Here is a 12660-nt window from a genome sequence, read left to right as displayed (position 1 = left end):
GAAATAGACAAAAAATTAAATTTGTTAGAAAAAAAAATCTACTACTCATTTGAAGTTCAGACTAAGGGGTACATTTATTAAATGTCGGCCGACATCGCTAAATGCAGACAGCATACACTGTCGGCATTTAACATTATGCCGCCTGCACATTCGCGGCCAATCAGCCGCTAGCAGGGGGTATCAATCATCCCGATTGTATCCGATCGGAATGATTGAGTTAAGGAGCAGCGGTCTTATGGCCGCTGCTTCTTAACTTTTGTTTCCGCCGAGCCTGAAGGCTCGCGTGGAAACAGCTACAACCGCAGCATAATAAATCTACCCCTTGGTGCTATTGTATTGTCTTTGTATTATGCATTTGTTGATAATGCAAATCTACTGTATTTACTGTCCCTTTAAATAAAAAATACAAATAAATAACCTAAATGTATCATTTTTACACAAATGTATTTGAGTTTAATACTATTTTAGCCCTGTTCCCCTACTAGAGCTACCCTCAATGGTCACATTGTCTCTTTAACTCTCTTACCTCCAGCTCTGTGTAGTGATGATTTTCCTGGTGTCGGTTATTATGTACCGTGGGATTGTGAGCATGACGATGTACCACACGGGGAACAGCATCCTCATGACCCAGGTACGTTCCAGCTGACGTATAACTACAGACTTAGTTTACTAGAAGCCGCTACTTTGCTGGGCAAGAGATAGTGGGCATTTTTATGTAGCGTGTTTGCGCCCATGGTATTTTATCCTTATCTGATTATAAGCTATTACAGCAACCTGCTCTATGACTCAGTATTGAGCAGTGTCTGATGATAGAATAGCTCTCTCTGGCATGCAATGGGTTACTTAGAGAATCACATGAAACAACTTTCTCATTAGTTATTGGCTTGTGTCTCCAATCTCTCTCTACTCATGAACTCTCAATGTGTTTCCCAAGTGTTACAATGTTTGTATTTTTAGGCGGGGAATATTGCGAATATCAGCAGCACAATGGTCAACTTAGTACTTATCCTGCTCATGAGCCAGGTCTACACTTCGTTGGCTGAGAAGCTGACACGTTGGGGTGAGTAACTCAAGCCCTAGAGTCCCTGTACTGTAAAAGACAACCACAAGGACTTGTATTCTCACCATAGGCCTATATCATTATTATTACTATCATTGTTACCATTATTATTGCTGTACTTTATTTATAAAGTGTTAATATATAATAAAGCTCTAGAGGTAAACAATGAGTATGTCAATAGAAAACATGTAAACCCCACCCCCCAGGAACTTATCTGAAGCAGCTGCAAAAGAAACATCAAGAAGCTGTGTCAGACATGTTTCAAAATCCTAATGCTAACTCACATGTCGGTATGCTGAACTATCTGTATCTATTCCTGTAAGATTACATGGAAGGGTCATGGGCATCCAGAAGGGGAAGAACTTTACAATTTTGCTCTTGGTATCAAAGCATAAGCATCCACTTGAGACTTTGGGCTCCATTTAAGAAGCTGTGAATGCAGCTTTGGAGCGTCTTTAGCTTCAATCTCACATGAATGAGCCTTCAACCTATAGTATATTCTTAAGCTATACACAACTCTGAACTAGTGTTTTTCAATCCCCCTAAACTTGTCCGACCAGCTTGCGTAATGATAAATGGGGGCAGCGTATTACTTTCCACTAGTCAGGATGCCAGGCGGATAGGGGCTGAGATGTTCTCCCTTGTCCATCCAGCCTTTAATAAATGGACCCTACTATTTTGATTCCAAATTGCCACCATGTTTATAATGAAACGGCTCTGTGTAGCCGAGAAACGTGTTGCTGACGCTTTTTATATATTTTAAATAAATTGCCACATACTCTTTTATCCCTGCTGTGGTGTTGGACTTTATTTCACCCCTCACTACTTTATCTACTCGCCGGAGGTAGCGAGTGGCTTGTTGGTGACGTCATCCTTCCATCTCAACACACCCTTCTCACCGACATTGACGATTGGTGCCTGGCTTTGGAGGTGTTGGTTCCTGGTTGTTCCGGATTGGCCGTACGTTCCCTCGTGACTGGTTGGCGTTTACCGGTTGTTCTGTCTGTCGGGCGATGATAAGGTCCCGGCCTGCCATATTTGGCATCTCTTAAGTGCCTCTTCGTTTGCAAGTTACCATTTGTCTTACTGTATAGGCTTTGTGGTCTGGCAATATTACCCTATGTGGCGCCTTCCTATTCCTTTCTACAGGATTGTCTCATGTGTACAACAAGCTGCACATATCCATTTAAATGGACACTAAACCCAAATGTGTTCTTTTATGATTCAGATAGAGCAGCGATGTTAAAATACTTTCTAATTTACTCCTATTATCAATTTTTCTCTTGGTATCTTTATTTGAAAAGCAGGAATGAAAGCGTAGGAGCCGGCCCATTTTTGGTTCAGTACACTGGATAGCACTTCCTGATTGATGGCTATATTTAGCCACCAATAAGCAAGCGCTACCCAGGTGCTGAACCTAAATGGGCTGGCTCCTACACTTTTACTTCTGCTTTTCAAAAAAAGATACCAATAGAACAAAGAAAAATTGATAATAGGGGTAAATGAGAAAGTTGCTTAAAACTGCATGCTCTTTTGGAATCATGAAAGAAAACATTTAGGTTTAGTGTCCCTTTAAGGATGATGAAGACATTGGGGGGTCTATTTAAGAAGCAGCGGATGCTGCCTTCGACCCTCTCCGCTTCAGTTCCAGCTGAAGCGGAGGTTAAAAAGCAGCAATCCTAAGACAACTGCTCCTTAACTCGTCCGCCACATCTGTGGCAATTAGCCCGATCGAATACGATCGGGCTGATTGACACCCCCTGCTAGGGGCTGTCGGCATTTATCGATGTGCGGCGGACATGATACGCTATATCGGATCATGTCTGTCCGCACATTAATAAATAGACCCCTATAACTCCTCTGAAGAAGTGGAAGTAAAATGATTCTCACTGGTATTTAGCAATAAAACCAGAGCGAATAAATAATAAATGTATATTGCAATACTGTTTTATTTTCTTTAATTAAACATTTTACGAGGAATTACATTTGTAGTCTAATGTTCCTTTTAGAGGTAAATAACATAATTTATGCTTACCTGATAAATTCCTTTCTTCTGTTGTGTGATCAGTCCACGGGTCATCATTACTTCTGGGATATAACTCCTCCCCAACAGGAAATGCAAGAGGATTCACCCAGCAGAGCTGCATATAGCTCCTCCCCTCTACGTCAGTCCCAGTCATTCGACCAAGAATCAACGAGAAAGGAGTAACCAAGGGTGAAGTGGTGACTGGAGTATAATTTAAAAAATATTTACCTGCCTTAAAACAGGGCGGGCCGTGGACTGATCACACAACAGAAGAAAGGAATTTATCAGGTAAGCATAAATTATGTTTTCTTCTGTTATGTGTGATCAGTCCACGGGTCATCATTACTTCTGGGATACCAATACCAAAGCAAAAGTACACGGATGACGGGAGGGATAGGCAGGCTCATTATACAGAAGGAACCACTGCCTGAAGAACCTTTCTCCCAAAAATAGCCTCCGAAGAAGCAAAAGTGTCAAATTTGTAAAATTTGGAAAAAGTATGAAGCGAAGACCAAGTTGCAGCCTTGCAAATCTGTTCAACAGAGGCCTCATTCTTAAAGGCCCAAGTGGAAGCCACAGCTCTAGTGGAGTGAGCTGTAATTCTTTCAGGAGGCTGCTGTCCAGCAGTCTCATAGGCTAAACGTATTATGCTACGAAGCCAAAAAGAGAGAGAGGTAGCAGAAGCTTTTTGACCTCTCCTCTGTCCAGAGTAAACGACAAACAGGGAAGAAGTTTGGCGAAAATCTTTAGTTGCCTGCAAGTAGAACTTGAGGGCACGAACTACATCCAGATTGTGTAGAAGACGTTCCTTCTTTGAAGAAGGATTTGGACACAGGGATGGAACAACAATCTCTTGATTGATGTTCCTGTTAGTGACTACCTTAGGTAAGAACCCAGGTTTAGTACGCAGAACTACCTTGTCTGAGTGAAAAATCAGATAAGGGGGATCACAATGTAAGGCTGATAACTCAGAGACTCTTCGAGCCGAGGAAATAGCCATTAAAAACAGAACTTTCCAAGATAACAATTTTATATCAATGGAATGAAGGGGTTCAAACGGAACACCCTGTAAAACGTTAAGAACTAAGTTTAAACTCCATGGCGGAGCAACAGCCTTAAACACAGGCTTGATCCTAGCTAAAGCTTGACAAAAAGCCTGGACGTCTGGATCTTCCGACAGACGCTTGTGTAACAAGATGGACAGAGCTGAAATCTGTCCCTTTAATGAGCTAGCTGATAAACCCTTTTCTAAACCTTCTTGTAGAAAAGACAATATCCTAGCGATCCTAACCTTACTCCAGGAGTAACCTTTGGATTCGCACCAGTATAGGTATTTCCGCCATATTTTATGGTAAATCCTTCTGGTAACAGGCTTCCTAGCCTGAATCAGGGTATCAATAACCGACTCAGAAAAACCACGTTTTGATAAAATCAAGCGTTCAATTTCCAAGCAGTCAGCTTCAGAGAAGTTAGATTTTGATGTTTGAATGGACCCTGTATCAGAAGGTCCTGTCTTAGAGGTAGAGACCAAGGCGGACAGGATGACATGTCCACTAGATCTGCATACCAAGTCCTGCGTGGCCATGCAGGTGCTATTAGAATTACTGATGCCCTCTCCTGTTTGATTTTGGCAATCAATCGAGGAAGCAGCGGGAAGGGTGGAAACACATAAGCCATCCCGAAGTTCCAAGGTGCTGTCAAAGCATCTATCAGAACTGCTTCCGGATCCCTGGATCTGGACCCGTAGCGAGGAAGTTTGGCGTTCTGGCGAGACGCCATGAGATCTATCTCTGGTTTGCCCCAACGTCGAAGTATTTGGGCAAAGACCTCCGGATGAAGTTCCCACTCCCCCGGATGAAAAGTCTGGCGACTCAAGAAATCCGCCTCCCAGTTCTCCACTCCCGGGATGTGGATTGCTGACAGGTGGCAAGAGTGAGACTCTGCCCAGCGAATTATCTTTGATACTTCCATCATTGCTAGGGAGCTTCTTGTCCCTCCCTGATGGTTGATGTAAGCTACAGTCGTGATGTTGTCCGACTGAAACCTGATGAACCCCCGAGTTGTTAACTGGGGCCAAGCCAGAAGGGCATTGAGAACTGCTCTCAATTCCAGAATGTTTATTGGCAGGAGACTCTCCTCCTGATTCCATAGTCCCTGAGCCTTCAGAGAATTCCAGACAGCGCCCCAACCTAGTAGGCTGGCGTCTGTTGTTACAATTGTCCAGTCTGGCCTGCTGAATGGCATCCCCCTGGACAGGTGTGGCCGATAAAGCCACCATAGAAGAGAATTTCTGGTCTCTTGATTTAGACTCAGAGTAGGGGACAAATCTGAGTAATCCCCATTCCACTGACTTAGCATGCATAATTGCAGCGGTCTGAGGTGTAGGCGTGCAAAAGGTACTATGTCCATTGCCGCTACCATTAAGCCGATCACCTCCATGCATTGAGCTACTGACGGGTGTTGAATGGAATGAAGGACACGGCATGCATTTTGAAGCTTTGTTAACCTGTCTTCTGTCAGGTAAATCTTCATTTCTACAGAATCTATAAGAGTCCCCAAGAATGGAACTCTTGTGAGAGGAAAGAGAGAACTCTTCTTTTCGTTCACTTTCCATCCATGCGACCTTAGAAATGCCAGAACTAACTCTGTATGAGACTTGGCAGTTTGAAAGCTTGAAGCTTGTATTAGAATGTCGTCTAGGTACGGAGCTACCGAAATCCCTCGCGGTCTTAGTACCGCCAGAAGGGCACCCAGAACCTTTGTGAAGATTCTTGGAGCCGTAGCCAATCCGAATGGAAGAGCTACAAACTGGTAGTGCCTGTCTAAGAAGGCAAACCTTAGATACCGGTGATGATCTTTGTGGATCGGAATGTGAAGGTAAGCATCCTTTAAATCCACAGTGGTCATGTACTGACCCTCTTGGATCATGGGTAAAATTGTCCGAATAGTTTCCATTTTGAACGATGGAACTCTTAGGAATTTGTTTAGAATCTTTAAATCTAAGATTGGCCTGAAAGTTCCCTCTTTTTTGGGAACCACAAACAGGTTTGAGTAGAACCCTTGTCCTTGTTCCGACCGCGGAACCGGATGGATCACTCCCATTAATAACAGATCTTGTACGCAGCGTAGAAACGCTTCTTTCTTTATCTGGTTTGTTGACAACCTTGACAGATGAAATCTCCCTCTTGGGGGAGATAATTTGAAGTCTAGAAGGTATCCCTGAGATATGATCTCTAGTGCCCAGGGATCCTGAACATCTCTTGCCCAGGCCTGGGCGAAGAGAGAGAGTCTGCCCCCCACTAGATCCGGTCCCGGATCGGGGGCTCTCGGTTCATGCTGTCTTTGGGGCAGCAGCAGGTTTCCTGGCCTGCTTGCTCTTGTTCCAGGCCTGGTTAGGCTTCCAGCCTTGCCTGTAACGAGCAACAGCTCCTTCCTGTTTTGGTGCAGTGGAGGTTGATGCTGCTCCTGTTTTGAAATTCCGAAAGGGACGAAAATTAGACTGTCTAGCCTTAGCTTTGGCTTTGTCTTGGGGTAGGGCGTGGCCCTTACCTCCTGTAATGTCAGCGATAATTTCTTTCAAACCGGGCCCAAATAAAGACTGCCCCTTGAAAGGTATATTAAGTAATTTGGACTTAGAAGTAACATCTGCTGACCAGGATTTCAGCCACAGCGCCCTACGTGCCTGTATGGCGAATCCTGAGTTCTTAGCCGTAAGTTTGGTTAAATGTACTACGGCTCAACTTTAAAACAACACAACTTTTAGCAAAGCCCTCTCCCACACAGCAGTGAAGAGAAACGAAACTGTCATAAATAAAAGCAAAAAATGCTGCCAAGTGGAAAATAATGCCCAAATATTTATTCACACAGTACCTCAGCAATGTAAACGATTCTACATTCCAGCAAAAACGTTTAACATGATAAATAGTTAATAAAAGGATTAGTGACCTTTAACAGAGTAGTTCCGGTGAAATACCATTCCCAGAATACTAAAGTGTATACATACATGTCATTTTAACGGTATGGCAGGATTTTCTCATCAATTCCATTCAGAAATAAAAACTGCTACATACCTCAATGCAGATTCATCTGCCCGCTGTCCCCTGATCTGAAGCCTTTACCTCCCTCAGATGGCCGAGAACAGCAATATGATCTTAACAACTCCGGTTAAAATCATAGTAAAAAACTCTGGCAGATTCTTCCTCAAACTCTGCCAGAGAAGTAATAACACGCTCCGGTGCTATTGTAAAATAACAAACTTTTGATTGAAGTCATAAAATCACCATAGTCCTCTCACACATCCTATCTAGTCGTTGGGTGCAAGAGAATGACTGGGACTGACGTAGAGGGGAGGAGCTATATGCAGCTCTGCTGGGTGAATCCTCTTGCATTTCCTGTTGGGGAGGAGTTATATCCCAGAAGTAATGATGACCCGTGGACTGATCACACATAACAGAAGAAAAGATGCATAAATCTGTGTGACCTTAATGTTCTATGTAACAAGCATTCCAGTTCCCTTCACATTAATATCAATATTTAATGTGATTTTTAGCTTTAAGAGTAGAAGACACTGCTAAATGTAACAGATTTATTAACCATTTAAAAGCTCAACAGTAGGATAGGATAGGTATTGCCAACGTTTTATAAATATCAAGTAGGAAATCAACCATTTTTTACAGTAGTTACTAAAAAACACTTTACAATCTGATACAGTTTGGTACAACATTCTTTATACAAATTATCTTTATTCACAGTCTAGTTTATACTTTTAACCTGATTCAGACAGAGCATGCCATTTTTAAATCCTATTTGCTTTGCTCCTATGATATTCTGTGCTGAAGAAATACCTAGGTAGGCATCTGGAGCACTCAATGGCAGGAAATAGTGCTGCCATATAGTGCTCTTGCAAATGGATAACATTCTTGCAAAACTGCTGCCATATAGTGCTCCAGAAATGGTTTAGCTCCTAAGCATAGGACCCTGCTTTTTAACAAAAACACTATTTGACATTATATATATATATATATTTACCAACAAAAAAAACACACACTGCACAATTATGGTTACCAAATCCCTCAGGGTCTCCGGATAGTTTCTTATAGCATTTATTATAACAAATTATAAAAACAATTTTTTTTATGTTTTACCGCTAATCAAGGATATTTTACTGTTAGCGATTATAGTAACTCCACTCACTGTGGGGACATACAACAGAGAAGCTGTGCCGCAGTCCCATGTATAATCAAAGAGCTACAGGGTCGCTTACAATGTATACCGGCTTTTCCTCTCCTCGTGGTTTACACCTTGTGATAGATCCGACGTACGTTTCACTGCTTTTTCAAGCATCCATACACACACACACACATATATATATATACAGTTGTATGCAAAAGTTTAGGCACCCCTGACAATTTCCATGATTTTCATTTATAAATAATTGGGTGTTTGGATCAGCAATCTCATTTTGATCCATCAAATAACTGAGGGACACAGTAATATTTCAGTAGTGAAATGAGGTTTATTGGATTAACAGAAAATGTGCAATATGCATCAAAATTAAATTAGACAGGTGCATAAATTTGGGCGCCCTTGTCATTTTGTTGATTTGAATACCTGTGACTACCTAGCACTGATTAATTGGAACACATAGTTGGTTTGGCGAGTTCATTAAGCTTTGAACTTCATAGACAGGTGCATCCAATCATGAGAAAAGGTTTTTAAGGTGGTCAATTGCAAGTTGTTGTTCTCTTTGACTCTCCTCTGAAGAGTGGCAACATGGGGGCCTCAAAACAACTCTCAAATTACCTGAAAAAAAAAGATTCTTAAACATTATGGTAGGGGAAGGCTACAAAAAGCTATCGCAGAGATTTAAAGGGACATGAAACCCAAAAATGTTCTTTCATGATTCAGATAGAGAATACAATTTTAAACAACTTTCCAATTTACTTCTATTATTTAATTTGCTTCCTTCTCTTGTTATCCTTTGCTGAAAGGTTTATCTAAGCAAGCTCAGGGGCAGCAGAAAACCTAGGTTCTAGCTGTTGATTGGTGCCTGCATATATATATTGATTGTGATTGGCTCACCCATGTGCTCAGTTAGAAACCAGTAGTGCATTGCTGCTCCTTTAACAAATGATTCCAAGAGAAAGAAACAGATTAGATCATAGAAGTAAATTAGAAAGTTGTTTGAAATTGTGTTCTCTATCTGAATCCTGAAAAAACATTTTTGGGTTTCATGTCCCTTTAAGCTGTCAGTGTCCACTGTGAGGAACATAGTGAGGAAATGGAAGACCACAGGCACAGTTCTTGTTAAGGACAGAAGTGTCAGGCTAAGTAAAATATCGGAGAGGCAAAGGATGGTGAGAACGGTCAAAAACAGCCCACAGACCACCTCCAAAGACCTACAACATCATCTTGCTGCAGATGGTGTCACTGTGCATCTTTCAACAATTCAGCGCACTTTGCACAAGGAGAATCTGTATGGGAGAGTAATGCAGAAGAAGCCTTTTCTGCACACACGCCACAAACAGAGTCGCTTGAGGTATGCAAACGCACATTTGGACAAGCCAGCTTCATTTTGGAAGAAGGTGCTGTGGACTGATGAAACAAAGATTGAGTTATTTGGTAATAACAAGGGGCGTTATGCATGGCGGCAAAAGAACACAGCGTTCCAAGACGAACACTTGCTACCAACAGTAAAATTTGGTGGATGTTCCATCATGCTGTGGGGCTGTGTAGCCAGTGCAGGTACTGGGAATCTTGTTAAAGTTGAGGGTCGCATGGATTCCACTCAATATCAGCAGATACTTGAGAATAATGTTGAGGAATCAGTCACAAAGTTGAATTTACGCCGGGGCTGGATATTTCAACAAGACAATGACCCAAAACACTGCTCAAAATCTATCTGGCATTTATGCAGAGGAACAAGTACAATGTTCTGGAATAGCCATCCCAGTCCCCAGACCTGAATATCATTGAAGATCTGTGGGGTGATTTGAAGCGGGCTGTCCATGCTCGGCAACCATCAAACCTAACTGAACTGGAGATGTTTTGCAAGGAGGAATGGTCTAAAATACCTTCATCCAGAATCCAGACACTCATTACAGGCTATAGGAAGCATCTTGAGGCTGTTATTTCTGCTAAAGGAGGCTCAAAATTATGCATCTGTCTGATTTTGTTTTGATGCATATTGCAAATTTTCTGTTCCAATCCAATAAACCTCATTTCACTACTGAAATATTACTGTGTCCTTCAGTTATTTGATAGATCAAAATGAAACTGCTGATCCAAACACACAATTATTTATAAATGAAAATCATGGAAATTGTCAGGGGTGCCTAAACGTTTGCATACAACTGTGTATATATATATATATATATATATATATATATATATATATATATATATACACATCATGGCCATTTCTGTTTAAACACCTTGTCATATACCATATACCTTTTAACCCTTATAAAAAATATGTATTAATATCTATATAAATAATTTTTATCGAATAGTGTATATATGAGTGTAGCTCTATTTAATGTATTTATATGTTGTGTTTGGTGTGCTTTTTTTTTTTACTCTTACTCTTTACGCTAGGCCACCTCTCACGCTAGCCCAGCGTGTGAAAATGTAGTTTGCGCTTGAGCCAACGCGTTTACTTTCAACATGTAATACATGTGCAAGTTAGCAACAGAAAGAGAAAGCTCTAGAAGATTATGCATCCATACGAAAACAAAATGATGTGGCATTATGACCCGAAATTCTCATGTAAATACATCAAACTGGGTGTAAAATAATATGTCAATTAGTCTGTGCGTTCTACTATGGTTCCATCATGAAATCCCCTTGTCACCATCATGCAACACAAACATTTGTACTGTAAGCCTGTGTCTTATCTCCAGACCTCGAGTCCCCTAACAGGACAGATATAAAGGATTTGTTTACATAGATAAGTCAGACACAGTGACCAAGCCACTGCTTACACAAGGTAGGAAAATACTCAGATTGGATCTGCTAGGGGTATTTGTGGCTTGGAGGTGAGAGGCACTGTTGTAACCTCCATCTGTCTCTGTTTACCGCTCTGAAATTAGGTAACAATACAGAACTGTTCCTGTTTCTTTCTGTACAAAAAATGTGCCGCTTTCTGTGTAAAGCAATACAGAGTATCTGCCAGTCACAACATTCTTTACAGAGCCTGAATATATGATTGTTCTAATTACTAGTTGCTGACAGCTTTAGGCTTAGCAGAAACTGTTTCTGATATTATTGCCCACTTTACACTCACTGTGATAATGTTTGATTACAATTTAGATAACTGTTGGTAGTGTCATTTAGCTATCAAATCAATCCTCAACGGAGGAGATTTAGAAATGCCTAGAACGCCACTCAGAGGGGCGGTAATTTAGACATTCTGGACTAGTAAGAAATTGCTGCAACCTTTTGACTATATTTAAAGAAACATTAAACGTAATACTGTAATATAAAATGCTTAAATTAATACGTACAGTGAAAAAAAACTTTGCAAATAACTTTCATAATTTATTTTGTGCACTTTTTACTGTAATTTAACCCTAAGGGGGATATTTATCAAGCCGTCAACCTGAAATATGCTGGAATTCCGCAGTGTAATTGTGGCGAGCTTGATCCAACCTAGTTATCAAAGCCTACAGACTGGCAAAAGTTAAAATCTGTGACATAACATACGATCCGCCGGTCTCAATTCGACACAGATCGATGCTTACTTCATTACAGATGTTCCGAATACACATTCGGCACTATTTAACACTTTTATAAAAGTTATCAAATAGTTAACCGGTACGCTCGAGGCTATTCCGGCCCAGCGTACCTGGTTTTCAATCCGCCACCCTGGAGGCCGCGGATGCCATAGGAATCAATGGGAGTCTGAAAGCAGCGAAAGCTTATGTTCGATGCTGCCAGATATCCCATTGATTTCTATGGTAGAAAACCAGTAAAGTTAACACCTAACACCCTAACATAAGCCCCAAGTCTAAACACCTCTAATCTGCCGCCCCGACATCGCCGCCACCTACATAATGTTATTAACCCCTATTCCGCCGCTCCCGGACCCCGCCGCCACTAAATAAAGTTATTAAACCCTATTCCACTGCTCCTGGACCTCATCGCAACTAAATAAATGTATGTAAACTAAATTAAGCTATTAACCAATTAACCTAACAACCCGCCAACTTTACAGTAAAATTACAACATCCCTATCTTATAATAAATTTAAAATTACCTATATAATTAAATTAAACTATATTAAACTATTAATTAACCTACCCTAACTATTATACTAAAATTACATTAAACTTCCAATTAAATTAACTATATTACATATTCAAAAACCTAACCCTACTCAAATTATTTAAATCTACAATTAAAAATTACTAAATTACAAAAAATAAACACTGTTACAAAAAATAAAAAAAACACAGTATCAAAAATTAAAAAGAATTACACCTAATCTAATAGCCCTATCAAAATAAAAAGCCCCCCCAAAATAAAAAAAAACCCTAGCCTAAAATAAAAGGGCCTTTTGCGGGGCATTGCCCCA

The 12660-nt window shown here is 40.8% G+C and overlaps 1 protein-coding gene across 1 annotated transcript in view; it reads left to right on the top strand.

Moving 5' to 3' along the window:
* The window catches only part of ANO7 (anoctamin 7), an 89663-nt gene that overhangs the window by 18437 nt on the left and 58566 nt on the right, over positions 1-12660 (top strand). The window contains exons 13-14 of the mRNA XM_053690256.1: positions 533-631; positions 958-1060. Coding sequence (XP_053546231.1) covers positions 533-631; positions 958-1060 — 202 coding nt within the window. The remainder of the gene's footprint in view (positions 1-532; positions 632-957; positions 1061-12660) is intronic.

This window comes from Bombina bombina, chromosome 8 (genome assembly GCF_027579735.1).
Source record: "Bombina bombina isolate aBomBom1 chromosome 8, aBomBom1.pri, whole genome shotgun sequence".
Lineage (NCBI taxonomy): Eukaryota > Metazoa > Chordata > Amphibia > Anura > Bombinatoridae > Bombina > Bombina bombina.
The sequence above is the reverse complement of the archived record's forward strand: the minus strand, read 5'-3'. Positions and strand labels throughout refer to the sequence as shown.